The following is a 14,044-nucleotide window of genomic DNA, read 5'->3' as shown; positions in this document are numbered from 1 at the left end:
CGCTCCACACACAACATCTTCACACGCCCACGCAGCGCCGACGTGGCGTTCGCCCTCGGTCGGCACCTCTTCGGGGACGGCACCTCACACCCAGCGCGTCGCTCCCTCGCTTCCCGGCCTCGTTGGTTGCTTGACTTCATTTAAAACGGCACGTGCAGGCGCGAACGCGTACACGTGCGGGTACATACAGCTTTGTTTGCCCTTCTTCCAGTTGGCACACACGTACACAGAGAGAGAACGAAAAGGAACGACACGGACGTGCGTGGGTGCGGCTCATGGAGGGGGAACCCAGCCACGGCGAGCGGCTGCACTGGTCAGGCAACGAGCATGAAAGGCAGGTGCAGCCACGCGCGCACGTGGAGGACGCCCCAGAAAACACCAAAAAAAACCCGCGTTGACGGAGGGAAAAAAAAGGGCGAAAGAAGAAGGCGAGGAATGCGCACACACCGCTGCGTCGTCTTCCCCCATGAGAGCCGCACACCGCAGCGAGTGCAGAGAGCACAGAGAGAGAAACAGCGAGGGGCAAAGGGGCAGACGAAGCCCCACGTGAAATAGAAGGCGGCCCACCCGCGCGTTTCCGTCTCTCTCTCACACACACGCACCGCGGCAACTGTCGGAAGAGACGAAGAAGAGAAAAAAGAATCGCTGAACACACAGACACGCACGCACGAGGTGTCTGGGGCTCAGAGACACCTTAGTACTCCTCCACATCCTCCTCACCCATGTCGTCGGCAGACTCCGCACCAACCTCCTCGTAGTCCTTCTCCAGCGCAGCAAGATCCTCGCGCGCCTCGGAGAACTCGCCCTCCTCCATACCCTCACCGACGTACCAGTGCACGAAAGCACGCTTACTGTACATCAGATCGAACTTGTGGTCGATGCGGGCGAACACCTCCGCGATGGCGGTGGAGTTGGCAATCATGCACACGGCGCGCTGCACCTTGGCGAGGTCACCGCCGGGCACAACGGTCGGCGGCTGGTAGTTAATGCCGCACTTGAAGCCGGTGGGGCACCAGTCTACAAATTGGATAGTGCGCTTAGTTTTGATGGTGGCGATCGCAGCGTTCACATCCTTCGGCACCACATCACCGCGGTACATCAGGCAGCACGACATGTACTTGCCGTGACGAGGATCGCACTTCGTCAGCATGCCGGCCGGCTCAAACACGGAGTTCGTGATGTCGGCAACGGACAGCTGCTCGTGGTACGCCTTCTCGGCGGACACGACCGGCGCGTAGCTCGTCAGCACGAAGTGGATGCGCGGGTACGGCACCAGGTTGGTCTGGAACTCCGTCAGATCCACGTTCAGCGCACCGTCGAAGCGCAGGGAGGCAGTCAGCGAGGACACCACCTGGCCGATCAGACGGTTCACGTTCGTGTACGACGGGCGCTCGATGTCCAGGCTGCGGCGGGTGAGGTCGTAAATCGCCTCGTTGTCCAGCATCGTCGCAACATCGGTGTGCTCGAGCAGCGAGTGCGTCGAGAGCACGCAGTTGTACGGCTCGACCACCGCCGTGGACACCTGCGGGCTCGGGTACACGGTGTAGCCAAGCTTGGACTTCTTGCCGTAGTCCACGGAGAGGCGCTCAAGGAGCAGCGCACCAAGACCAGAGCCCGTGCCGCCACCGACGGCGTGGAACACCATGAAGCCCTGGAGACCCGTGCAGTTGTCCGCAAGCTTGCGAATGCGGTCCAGCGCAAGGTCCACGATCTCCTTGCCAATCGTGTAGTGGCCACGAGCGTAGTTGTTCGCGGCGTCCTCCTTGCCGGAGACGAGCTGCTCGGGGTTGAACAGCTGGCGGTAGGTGCCGGTGCGCACCTCATCGACAACCGTCGGCTCCAAGTCAAGGTACAGAGCGCGCGGCACGTGCTTGCCGGCACCAGTCTCGGAGAAGAACGTGTTGAAGGCGTCGTCCTCCACACCGATGCTCTTGTCGGACGGCATGGAGCCATCAGGCTGAATGCCGTGCTCAAGGCAGAACAGCTCCCAGCACGCGTTACCAACCTGGCAACCGGCCTGGCCAATGTGAATGCAGATAGCCTCACGCATCTTGGAAAGGGTAGAAAAAGAGAAAGAGAGAGAGTGTGTTATAAGTTTGAAGAAGGCGTAAAGCTGTGGGGGGTGGGTGTCGGCGGCGGCGGAGACGGAGGGTTTGTTTTCCAGTGGGGGTGTGTGTGAAACGGCGTTCACCGGAAAGTGCAAACGCGTTAGGGCACGTTCGTTTTGTGTGGTGCGGGTTTGTGCACGAGTGAGGCGGGCATCGGGGGGAGAGGAGAAAGTGTGGGAGAGGGAGGCACAGAGGAGGCGCGCCCGCACGAAGCGTGTGCGCTGTGTGACCTCGGCATGGTATCCGCAATTCGTGAGAATCGGCACAGTTCGTGTTCATCGGCGAGTGTGTTTGCATGTGTGGGGTTGCGGTGGAGCGCTCTTCACTCTCTTGGTGCGCTGCGTGCAAGCACGGCGCACATCCAAACATAAAACAAATAAATAAAGCAGACGCGGGCAGCGAGAGCAGCGAAGGAGCACGTTTATTATGTTGCTTTCTAGTGCTGTTTCGCTGCGTGCTCCGCGCATCCCGCGGCACGGTTTCCGTCCGCGATTATTGGGTCGTCTCCCTCTCCCAATGTGCTGATCCCATTGAAGAGGTTCAGCCTATTTGGAGTACGTATCTCTCAGCTCCTATGCCGGACGCACCACAGTGCTACCAACAGCCTTCTGTAGAGTAGGAATAGACGAGGTACGCGTTGCGTGTGCGTGGCCGCTCGATGCTCCCTTGCACACACACACGCTGACCCTCCGTAGGGTTCTAGGTGCATGCAATCATCATTTCTTTCACACCGCTTGACGGAACTAGAAGCGATTCAGCTTGGGTACTTCCTCGGGAGCTGGATTTCTGTACTGGTGCCGTCGCCTCATGCATTGCGGTGGTGCATGCGTAAACCACTCCTTTGGTTCGAGTCCGTGCTGGACGGGTTGTGGTATCGATTGACAGGGTGCGCTGCGATTGCGGTAGTGCGTGCCACACCACCTGGCCTCCTTCTTTCGCACTACGCGTCAGTCCGCCTTCTGCCCTCCCCACGTTTTAGTTCTCTCTTTCGCGTGAGCCACTATTACCGCCTTTTGTGTACTCCATCCACTAACCCTCCCAGCTCCATCGGCAATGCCTCATTCGCCTCGTGCTGGCCGCCGGAACCGTGCTCCTGAACAGCAGCAGCAGCAAGTTGGGACGCAACGCCCTTCTAAGCGCTCCACTGCTTCAGCCCGCCCACCGTCTGGCCACCGCGACGCGACAGCGCGCACTGCCAGCCGCGTGCCCCGTAACGCACGACGCACCACTGACGCCCGTAACAAATCTCGTCCCGCCTCACAGCGCCAGCGGAACTCTGCCCCAGACCGCCCCGTGGTGGGGTTGGTAGGGGGTGTACAGTTTCGATGCCCCCACATGCCTTTGTTCCAGAGTACCTTACATTGGGACTACACATGTCGGTACAGCCGTAGCAGTCTCGTTGACTTTGTGTTTAGCGTCACCTTCGCCCTATCTACGATACGCACGCAAAGTTTAAGCGAGCACGGCAATTTTTGCGAACGGCTGTTTGCCATCGCCTCCTCGGAGGTGGAGAAGAGTGGCGATAAGTATCGCCAGCTCCTTCGGGGTAATAGTGTGAGGGCTTCACGTCAACTTCAACGTGACCCCACTGTTGCTCCCGCATCTCCCTCCGCCGCCATATCTGCTGCCGCTCCTGCCGCGTTATCTGTTGCCACGTACGATTCATTTGGCTTCGATACGCGTTACTTTCCGCAGATTTTTTGGTGTGAGGTGCCGCGCTGTTTTGAGGTGTTTCACGATCAGTTCTCGGCACGGTCGCATACGTGCAACGACCACGAACAGTGGTTTAAGGGCATCGTTACTTCCATTGTCCATAACAGTGCGGAGTACCGATCGCATGCGGCCTTCGTTGCGGATCAGGAACAAGCCCTTCGCCTCGCCCGGCTGCAGCTGAGCGAGTGTGTGCAGAGGCAGACGACACGAATCCGCAAGGATTTCGTTGAAGGAAACCCTCTGCCTCGCCCGCCCGCTGCTTCAGCTTCCTCCGCATCTCGGACCGCACAGCGCGGGACTGTGCGCAACTCCGTTTCGAATGCCCGCTCCTCAGCTGTGGGCTCGCGTCGCAACCGCTCGCAGGAGAGTGAAGCGGAAGCTTATGGTGGGCCATCTCTTGTAGACGATGAGGAATCTCCGCCTGTCCCTGATGCCCCTGCTATTTCTTCCCCTCGCTCAGAACGCCCTCAGTAGGGCGCAGAGAGGGGCGCCCGCCAACTATGCCCTCTCACCAGCGTTCATTGACACCGACGTTGGTTTCATTGCCCCCTCTGCGCATCGGCACCTGGAATGTACGTGGTCTGTCTGATCCTGTTGTTCGTTTTCTTTGCGACTCCGCACTTACCTCGTGGTACCCAGACATTTGGTGCTTCCAAGAACTACATCAAGCCGCACCGCTTAATCTGGGCAGCTTTGCTGCGTGGGGCAGCGCCGTGTTCGCTCCCCGCTCGGACTCGCCGCTACACGGCGGTGGCCTTGCTATTGCGGTGAACAAAGACACCTACGATATCGAAATGCGCGAACCTGGAGATACCTTTGACTTCGGAAACCGTGCGGGGTGGCGTTGTGCAGATGTCACGGACCACATTGCGAAGCGTCGCCATTGCATCCTACATGTACACCTTCGTCCCGAAGTTACCTATTGACTTCCGCACTCTTTGCCGCTATCATGTCTCGCATCAAACCGGACATTCTATGTGGCGACCTCAACGCTCGCGATGTGTCTTGGGGTCCGGGTCAATATGCGCAGGACACTGGCGGCTGTACACGTGGAGACGACGCCTCGCCCGTTGGAGTGGCCACTGCGGCCTTCCGCAGTCCGTGTCCGTGACCGGCGTGGCTCCAACGACGACAGCGTTGAAGAGTGCAGTGGGATTCTTTCATCCTGTCGCGACGAGCGCGCGTTGGGCCGGACACCGTGTGGGGACTTCGTCCGACTCCCCACAGGCGACTAGCCGATACAGGGGAGCACTGAGCGACCACCACCCCTGCTCTTGTAGACATACCGACACGCACGCACCCTACCGTCGCCCGCCGTGCACGCCGGGTAAAGCGGGATCTGCTTCTCCCAGAGCTTCTAGAGCGGGGTACGCGGCTGGTGGAGCGCACGCCGCCGTACAGCGCACTCGCGGTACCAGGCAATGCGGCACGTGGTCCGGACACTGCCGCGCACATGGGAGGGCGATTCCCTTTGCACGAACAGCGCAGAGGGGAAGGAGAGAGCGAGAAGAGGAGAGAGGAGTGATGATGAGCAAGGGGGGTGGTGGAGGGGGTGCGCATGGGAGCGCCACAACGGCACAGTCGCGATGGCAGCGCAAACCCCGCGTTGTGCACGGAAGCCGCTGAGCGGCGCACACGCAAGATGCACGCAGTTACACCCTCGTGCACGTGCACGTGCACACACGTACGGAGAGGGAGGGAGAGAGAAGGCGACACCGCTCCACACACAACATCTTCACACGCCCACGCAGCGCCGACGTGGCGTTCGCCCTCGGTCGGCACCTCTTCGGGGACGGCACCTCACACCCAGCGCGTCGCTCCCTCGCTTCCCGGCCTCGTTGGTTGCTTGACTTCATTTAAAACGGCACGTGCAGGCGCGAACGCGTACACGTGCGGGTACATACAGCTTTGTTTGCCCTTCTTCCAGTTGGCACACACGTACACAGAGAGAGAACGAAAAGGAACGACACGGACGTGCGTGGGTGCGGCTCATGGAGGGGGAACCCAGCCACGGCGAGCGGCTGCACTGGTCAGGCAACGAGCATGAAAGGCAGGTGCAGCCACGCGCGCACGTGGAGGACGCCCCAGAAAACACCAAAAAAAACCCGCGTTGACGGAGGGAAAAAAAAGGGCGAAAGAAGAAGGCGAGGAATGCGCACACACCGCTGCGTCGTCTTCCCCCATGAGAGCCGCACACCGCAGCGAGTGCAGAGAGCACAGAGAGAGAAACAGCGAGGGGCAAAGGGGCAGACGAAGCCCCACGTGAAATAGAAGGCGGCCCACCCGCGCGTTTCCGTCTCTCTCTCACACACACGCACCGCGGCAACTGTCGGAAGAGACGAAGAAGAGAAAAAAGAATCGCTGAACACACAGACACGCACGCACGAGGTGTCTGGGGCTCAGAGACACCTTAGTACTCCTCCACATCCTCCTCACCCATGTCGTCGGCAGACTCCGCACCAACCTCCTCGTAGTCCTTCTCCAGCGCAGCAAGATCCTCGCGCGCCTCGGAGAACTCGCCCTCCTCCATACCCTCACCGACGTACCAGTGCACGAAAGCACGCTTACTGTACATCAGATCGAACTTGTGGTCGATGCGGGCGAACACCTCCGCGATGGCGGTGGAGTTGGCAATCATGCACACGGCGCGCTGCACCTTGGCGAGGTCACCGCCGGGCACAACGGTCGGCGGCTGGTAGTTAATGCCGCACTTGAAGCCGGTGGGGCACCAGTCTACAAATTGGATAGTGCGCTTAGTTTTGATGGTGGCGATCGCAGCGTTCACATCCTTCGGCACCACATCACCGCGGTACATCAGGCAGCACGACATGTACTTGCCGTGACGAGGATCGCACTTCGTCAGCATGCCGGCCGGCTCAAACACGGAGTTCGTGATGTCGGCAACGGACAGCTGCTCGTGGTACGCCTTCTCGGCGGACACGACCGGCGCGTAGCTCGTCAGCACGAAGTGGATGCGCGGGTACGGCACCAGGTTGGTCTGGAACTCCGTCAGATCCACGTTCAGCGCACCGTCGAAGCGCAGGGAGGCAGTCAGCGAGGACACCACCTGGCCGATCAGACGGTTCACGTTCGTGTACGACGGGCGCTCGATGTCCAGGCTGCGGCGGGTGAGGTCGTAAATCGCCTCGTTGTCCAGCATCGTCGCAACATCGGTGTGCTCGAGCAGCGAGTGCGTCGAGAGCACGCAGTTGTACGGCTCGACCACCGCCGTGGACACCTGCGGGCTCGGGTACACGGTGTAGCCAAGCTTGGACTTCTTGCCGTAGTCCACGGAGAGGCGCTCAAGGAGCAGCGCACCAAGACCAGAGCCCGTGCCGCCACCGACGGCGTGGAACACCATGAAGCCCTGGAGACCCGTGCAGTTGTCCGCAAGCTTGCGAATGCGGTCCAGCGCAAGGTCCACGATCTCCTTGCCAATCGTGTAGTGGCCACGAGCGTAGTTGTTCGCGGCGTCCTCCTTGCCGGAGACGAGCTGCTCGGGGTTGAACAGCTGGCGGTAGGTGCCGGTGCGCACCTCATCGACAACCGTCGGCTCCAAGTCAAGGTACAGAGCGCGCGGCACGTGCTTGCCGGCACCAGTCTCGGAGAAGAACGTGTTGAAGGCGTCGTCCTCCACACCGATGCTCTTGTCGGACGGCATGGAGCCATCAGGCTGAATGCCGTGCTCAAGGCAGAACAGCTCCCAGCACGCGTTACCAACCTGGCAACCGGCCTGGCCAATGTGAATGCAGATAGCCTCACGCATCTTGGAAAGGGTAGAAAAAGAGAAAGAGAGAGAGTGTGTTATAAGTTTGAAGAAGGCGTAAAGCTGTGGGGGGTGGGTGTCGGCGGCGGCGGAGACGGAGGGTTTGTTTTCCAGTGGGGGTGTGTGTGAAACGGCGTTCACCGGAAAGTGCAAACGCGTTAGGGCACGTTCGTTTTGTGTGGTGCGGGTTTGTGCACGAGTGAGGCGGGCATCGGGGGGAGAGGAGAAAGTGTGGGAGAGGGAGGCACAGAGGAGGCGCGCCCGCACGAAGCGTGTGCGCTGTGTGACCTCGGCATGGTATCCGCAATTCGTGAGAATCGGCACAGTTCGTGTTCATCGGCGAGTGTGTTTGCATGTGTGGGGTTGCGGTGGAGCGCTCTTCACTCTCTTGGTGCGCTGCGTGCAAGCACGGCGCACATCCAAACATAAAACAAATAAATAAAGCAGACGCGGGCAGCGAGAGCAGCGAAGGAGCACGTTTATTATGTTGCTTTCTAGTGCTGTTTCGCTGCGTGCTCCGCGCATCCCGCGGCACGGTTTCCGTCCGCGATTATTGGGTCGTCTCCCTCTCCCAATGTGCTGATCCCATTGAAGAGGTTCAGCCTATTTGGAGTACGTATCTCTCAGCTCCTATGCCGGACGCACCACAGTGCTACCAACAGCCTTCTGTAGAGTAGGAATAGACGAGGTACGCGTTGCGTGTGCGTGGCCGCTCGATGCTCCCTTGCACACACACACGCTGACCCTCCGTAGGGTTCTAGGTGCATGCAATCATCATTTCTTTCACACCGCTTGACGGAACTAGAAGCGATTCAGCTTGGGTACTTCCTCGGGAGCTGGATTTCTGTACTGGTGCCGTCGCCTCATGCATTGCGGTGGTGCATGCGTAAACCACTCCTTTGGTTCGAGTCCGTGCTGGACGGGTTGTGGTATCGATTGACAGGGTGCGCTGCGATTGCGGTAGTGCGTGCCACACCACCTGGCCTCCTTCTTTCGCACTACGCGTCAGTCCGCCTTCTGCCCTCCCCACGTTTTAGTTCTCTCTTTCGCGTGAGCCACTATTACCGCCTTTTGTGTACTCCATCCACTAACCCTCCCAGCTCCATCGGCAATGCCTCATTCGCCTCGTGCTGGCCGCCGGAACCGTGCTCCTGAACAGCAGCAGCAGCAAGTTGGGACGCAACGCCCTTCTAAGCGCTCCACTGCTTCAGCCCGCCCACCGTCTGGCCACCGCGACGCGACAGCGCGCACTGCCAGCCGCGTGCCCCGTAACGCACGACGCACCACTGACGCCCGTAACAAATCTCGTCCCGCCTCACAGCGCCAGCGGAACTCTGCCCCAGACCGCCCCGTGGTGGGGTTGGTAGGGGGTGTACAGTTTCGATGCCCCCACATGCCTTTGTTCCAGAGTACCTTACATTGGGACTACACATGTCGGTACAGCCGTAGCAGTCTCGTTGACTTTGTGTTTAGCGTCACCTTCGCCCTATCTACGATACGCACGCAAAGTTTAAGCGAGCACGGCAATTTTTGCGAACGGCTGTTTGCCATCGCCTCCTCGGAGGTGGAGAAGAGTGGCGATAAGTATCGCCAGCTCCTTCGGGGTAATAGTGTGAGGGCTTCACGTCAACTTCAACGTGACCCCACTGTTGCTCCCGCATCTCCCTCCGCCGCCATATCTGCTGCCGCTCCTGCCGCGTTATCTGTTGCCACGTACGATTCATTTGGCTTCGATACGCGTTACTTTCCGCAGATTTTTTGGTGTGAGGTGCCGCGCTGTTTTGAGGTGTTTCACGATCAGTTCTCGGCACGGTCGCATACGTGCAACGACCACGAACAGTGGTTTAAGGGCATCGTTACTTCCATTGTCCATAACAGTGCGGAGTACCGATCGCATGCGGCCTTCGTTGCGGATCAGGAACAAGCCCTTCGCCTCGCCCGGCTGCAGCTGAGCGAGTGTGTGCAGAGGCAGACGACACGAATCCGCAAGGATTTCGTTGAAGGAAACCCTCTGCCTCGCCCGCCCGCTGCTTCAGCTTCCTCCGCATCTCGGACCGCACAGCGCGGGACTGTGCGCAACTCCGTTTCGAATGCCCGCTCCTCAGCTGTGGGCTCGCGTCGCAACCGCTCGCAGGAGAGTGAAGCGGAAGCTTATGGTGGGCCATCTCTTGTAGACGATGAGGAATCTCCGCCTGTCCCTGATGCCCCTGCTATTTCTTCCCCTCGCTCAGAACGCCCTCAGTAGGGCGCAGAGAGGGGCGCCCGCCAACTATGCCCTCTCACCAGCGTTCATTGACACCGACGTTGGTTTCATTGCCCCCTCTGCGCATCGGCACCTGGAATGTACGTGGTCTGTCTGATCCTGTTGTTCGTTTTCTTTGCGACTCCGCACTTACCTCGTGGTACCCAGACATTTGGTGCTTCCAAGAACTACATCAAGCCGCACCGCTTAATCTGGGCAGCTTTGCTGCGTGGGGCAGCGCCGTGTTCGCTCCCCGCTCGGACTCGCCGCTACACGGCGGTGGCCTTGCTATTGCGGTGAACAAAGACACCTACGATATCGAAATGCGCGAACCTGGAGATACCTTTGACTTCGGAAACCGTGCGGGGTGGCGTTGTGCAGATGTCACGGACCACATTGCGAAGCGTCGCCATTGCATCCTACATGTACACCTTCGTCCCGAAGTTACCTATTGACTTCCGCACTCTTTGCCGCTATCATGTCTCGCATCAAACCGGACATTCTATGTGGCGACCTCAACGCTCGCGATGTGTCTTGGGGTCCGGGTCAATATGCGCAGGACACTGGCGGCTGTACACGTGGAGACGACGCCTCGCCCGTTGGAGTGGCCACTGCGGCCTTCCGCAGTCCGTGTCCGTGACCGGCGTGGCTCCAACGACGACAGCGTTGAAGAGTGCAGTGGGATTCTTTCATCCTGTCGCGACGAGCGCGCGTTGGGCCGGACACCGTGTGGGGACTTCGTCCGACTCCCCACAGGCGACTAGCCGATACAGGGGAGCACTGAGCGACCACCACCCCTGCTCTTGTAGACATACCGACACGCACGCACCCTACCGTCGCCCGCCGTGCACGCCGGGTAAAGCGGGATCTGCTTCTCCCAGAGCTTCTAGAGCGGGGTACGCGGCTGGTGGAGCGCACGCCGCCGTACAGCGCACTCGCGGTACCAGGCAATGCGGCACGTGGTCCGGACACTGCCGCGCACATGGGAGGGCGATTCCCTTTGCACGAACAGCGCAGAGGGGAAGGAGAGAGCGAGAAGAGGAGAGAGGAGTGATGATGAGCAAGGGGGGTGGTGGAGGGGGTGCGCATGGGAGCGCCACAACGGCACAGTCGCGATGGCAGCGCAAACCCCGCGTTGTGCACGGAAGCCGCTGAGCGGCGCACACGCAAGATGCACGCAGTTACACCCTCGTGCACGTGCACGTGCACACACGTACGGAGAGGGAGGGAGAGAGAAGGCGACACCGCTCCACACACAACATCTTCACACGCCCACGCAGCGCCGACGTGGCGTTCGCCCTCGGTCGGCACCTCTTCGGGGACGGCACCTCACACCCAGCGCGTCGCTCCCTCGCTTCCCGGCCTCGTTGGTTGCTTGACTTCATTTAAAACGGCACGTGCAGGCGCGAACGCGTACACGTGCGGGTACATACAGCTTTGTTTGCCCTTCTTCCAGTTGGCACACACGTACACAGAGAGAGAACGAAAAGGAACGACACGGACGTGCGTGGGTGCGGCTCATGGAGGGGGAACCCAGCCACGGCGAGCGGCTGCACTGGTCAGGCAACGAGCATGAAAGGCAGGTGCAGCCACGCGCGCACGTGGAGGACGCCCCAGAAAACACCAAAAAAAACCCGCGTTGACGGAGGGAAAAAAAAGGGCGAAAGAAGAAGGCGAGGAATGCGCACACACCGCTGCGTCGTCTTCCCCCATGAGAGCCGCACACCGCAGCGAGTGCAGAGAGCACAGAGAGAGAAACAGCGAGGGGCAAAGGGGCAGACGAAGCCCCACGTGAAATAGAAGGCGGCCCACCCGCGCGTTTCCGTCTCTCTCTCACACACACGCACCGCGGCAACTGTCGGAAGAGACGAAGAAGAGAAAAAAGAATCGCTGAACACACAGACACGCACGCACGAGGTGTCTGGGGCTCAGAGACACCTTAGTACTCCTCCACATCCTCCTCACCCATGTCGTCGGCAGACTCCGCACCAACCTCCTCGTAGTCCTTCTCCAGCGCAGCAAGATCCTCGCGCGCCTCGGAGAACTCGCCCTCCTCCATACCCTCACCGACGTACCAGTGCACGAAAGCACGCTTACTGTACATCAGATCGAACTTGTGGTCGATGCGGGCGAACACCTCCGCGATGGCGGTGGAGTTGGCAATCATGCACACGGCGCGCTGCACCTTGGCGAGGTCACCGCCGGGCACAACGGTCGGCGGCTGGTAGTTAATGCCGCACTTGAAGCCGGTGGGGCACCAGTCTACAAATTGGATAGTGCGCTTAGTTTTGATGGTGGCGATCGCAGCGTTCACATCCTTCGGCACCACATCACCGCGGTACATCAGGCAGCACGACATGTACTTGCCGTGACGAGGATCGCACTTCGTCAGCATGCCGGCCGGCTCAAACACGGAGTTCGTGATGTCGGCAACGGACAGCTGCTCGTGGTACGCCTTCTCGGCGGACACGACCGGCGCGTAGCTCGTCAGCACGAAGTGGATGCGCGGGTACGGCACCAGGTTGGTCTGGAACTCCGTCAGATCCACGTTCAGCGCACCGTCGAAGCGCAGGGAGGCAGTCAGCGAGGACACCACCTGGCCGATCAGACGGTTCACGTTCGTGTACGACGGGCGCTCGATGTCCAGGCTGCGGCGGGTGAGGTCGTAAATCGCCTCGTTGTCCAGCATCGTCGCAACATCGGTGTGCTCGAGCAGCGAGTGCGTCGAGAGCACGCAGTTGTACGGCTCGACCACCGCCGTGGACACCTGCGGGCTCGGGTACACGGTGTAGCCAAGCTTGGACTTCTTGCCGTAGTCCACGGAGAGGCGCTCAAGGAGCAGCGCACCAAGACCAGAGCCCGTGCCGCCACCGACGGCGTGGAACACCATGAAGCCCTGGAGACCCGTGCAGTTGTCCGCAAGCTTGCGAATGCGGTCCAGCGCAAGGTCCACGATCTCCTTGCCAATCGTGTAGTGGCCACGAGCGTAGTTGTTCGCGGCGTCCTCCTTGCCGGAGACGAGCTGCTCGGGGTTGAACAGCTGGCGGTAGGTGCCGGTGCGCACCTCATCGACAACCGTCGGCTCCAAGTCAAGGTACAGAGCGCGCGGCACGTGCTTGCCGGCACCAGTCTCGGAGAAGAACGTGTTGAAGGCGTCGTCCTCCACACCGATGCTCTTGTCGGACGGCATGGAGCCATCAGGCTGAATGCCGTGCTCAAGGCAGAACAGCTCCCAGCACGCGTTACCAACCTGGCAACCGGCCTGGCCAATGTGAATGCAGATAGCCTCACGCATCTTGGAAAGGGTAGAAAAAGAGAAAGAGAGAGAGTGTGTTATAAGTTTGAAGAAGGCGTAAAGCTGTGGGGGGTGGGTGTCGGCGGCGGCGGAGACGGAGGGTTTGTTTTCCAGTGGGGGTGTGTGTGAAACGGCGTTCACCGGAAAGTGCAAACGCGTTAGGGCACGTTCGTTTTGTGTGGTGCGGGTTTGTGCACGAGTGAGGCGGGCATCGGGGGGAGAGGAGAAAGTGTGGGAGAGGGAGGCACAGAGGAGGCGCGCCCGCACGAAGCGTGTGCGCTGTGTGACCTCGGCATGGTATCCGCAATTCGTGAGAATCGGCACAGTTCGTGTTCATCGGCGAGTGTGTTTGCATGTGTGGGGTTGCGGTGGAGCGCTCTTCACTCTCTTGGTGCGCTGCGTGCAAGCACGGCGCACATCCAAACATAAAACAAATAAATAAAGCAGACGCGGGCAGCGAGAGCAGCGAAGGAGCACGTTTATTATGTTGCTTTCTAGTGCTGTTTCGCTGCGTGCTCCGCGCATCCCGCGGCACGGTTTCCGTCCGCGATTATTGGGTCGTCTCCCTCTCCCAATGTGCTGATCCCATTGAAGAGGTTCAGCCTATTTGGAGTACGTATCTCTCAGCTCCTATGCCGGACGCACCACAGTGCTACCAACAGCCTTCTGTAGAGTAGGAATAGACGAGGTACGCGTTGCGTGTGCGTGGCCGCTCGATGCTCCCTTGCACACACACACGCTGACCCTCCGTAGGGTTCTAGGTGCATGCAATCATCATTTCTTTCACACCGCTTGACGGAACTAGAAGCGATTCAGCTTGGGTACTTCCTCGGGAGCTGGATTTCTGTACTGGTGCCGTCGCCTCATGCATTGCGGTGGTGCATGCGTAAACCACTCCTTTGGTTCGAGTCCGTGCTGGA

At 59.9% G+C, this 14,044-nt stretch overlaps 5 protein-coding genes across 5 annotated transcripts; all 5 read right to left on the bottom strand.

Annotated features, from left to right (window-relative positions):
* Positions 1-694: 694 nt before the first annotated feature.
* ABB37_06265 (alpha tubulin) lies at positions 695-2,050 on the bottom strand (the record flags this gene model as incomplete). The annotated part of the gene is made up of 1 exon (XM_015804530.1): positions 695-2,050. One exon carries the CDS (start codon positions 2,048-2,050, stop codon positions 695-697), a length of 1,356 nt encoding a protein of 451 aa, XP_015657104.1.
* Positions 2,051-4,838: 2,788 nt separating this feature from the next.
* Positions 4,839-5,276, bottom strand: ABB37_06264 (hypothetical protein; the record flags this gene model as incomplete). The annotated part of the gene is made up of 1 exon (XM_015804529.1): positions 4,839-5,276. The coding sequence occupies one exon, from the start codon at positions 5,274-5,276 to the stop codon at positions 4,839-4,841; it is 438 nt and encodes a 145-aa protein (XP_015657103.1).
* Positions 5,277-6,231: 955 nt separating this feature from the next.
* On the bottom strand, positions 6,232-7,587 carry ABB37_06263 (alpha tubulin; the record flags this gene model as incomplete). Its single annotated transcript, XM_015804528.1, has 1 exon — positions 6,232-7,587. The coding sequence occupies one exon, from the start codon at positions 7,585-7,587 to the stop codon at positions 6,232-6,234; it is 1,356 nt and encodes a 451-aa protein (XP_015657102.1).
* A 2,788-nt stretch (positions 7,588-10,375) lies between these two features.
* On the bottom strand, positions 10,376-10,813 carry ABB37_06262 (hypothetical protein; the record flags this gene model as incomplete). The annotated part of the gene is made up of 1 exon (XM_015804527.1): positions 10,376-10,813. One exon carries the CDS (start codon positions 10,811-10,813, stop codon positions 10,376-10,378), a length of 438 nt encoding a protein of 145 aa, XP_015657101.1.
* A 955-nt stretch (positions 10,814-11,768) lies between these two features.
* ABB37_06261 (alpha tubulin) lies at positions 11,769-13,124 on the bottom strand (the record flags this gene model as incomplete). Its single annotated transcript, XM_015804526.1, has 1 exon — positions 11,769-13,124. The coding sequence occupies one exon, from the start codon at positions 13,122-13,124 to the stop codon at positions 11,769-11,771; it is 1,356 nt and encodes a 451-aa protein (XP_015657100.1).
* Between the last annotated feature and the right edge of the window lie 920 nt (positions 13,125-14,044).

This window comes from Leptomonas pyrrhocoris, assembly GCF_001293395.1.
Source record: "Leptomonas pyrrhocoris isolate H10 chromosome Unknown, whole genome shotgun sequence".
NCBI lineage: Eukaryota > Euglenozoa > Kinetoplastea > Trypanosomatida > Trypanosomatidae > Leptomonas > Leptomonas pyrrhocoris.
Note: the sequence above shows the minus strand (reverse complement) of the source record. Positions and strands in the feature narration are given on the sequence as shown.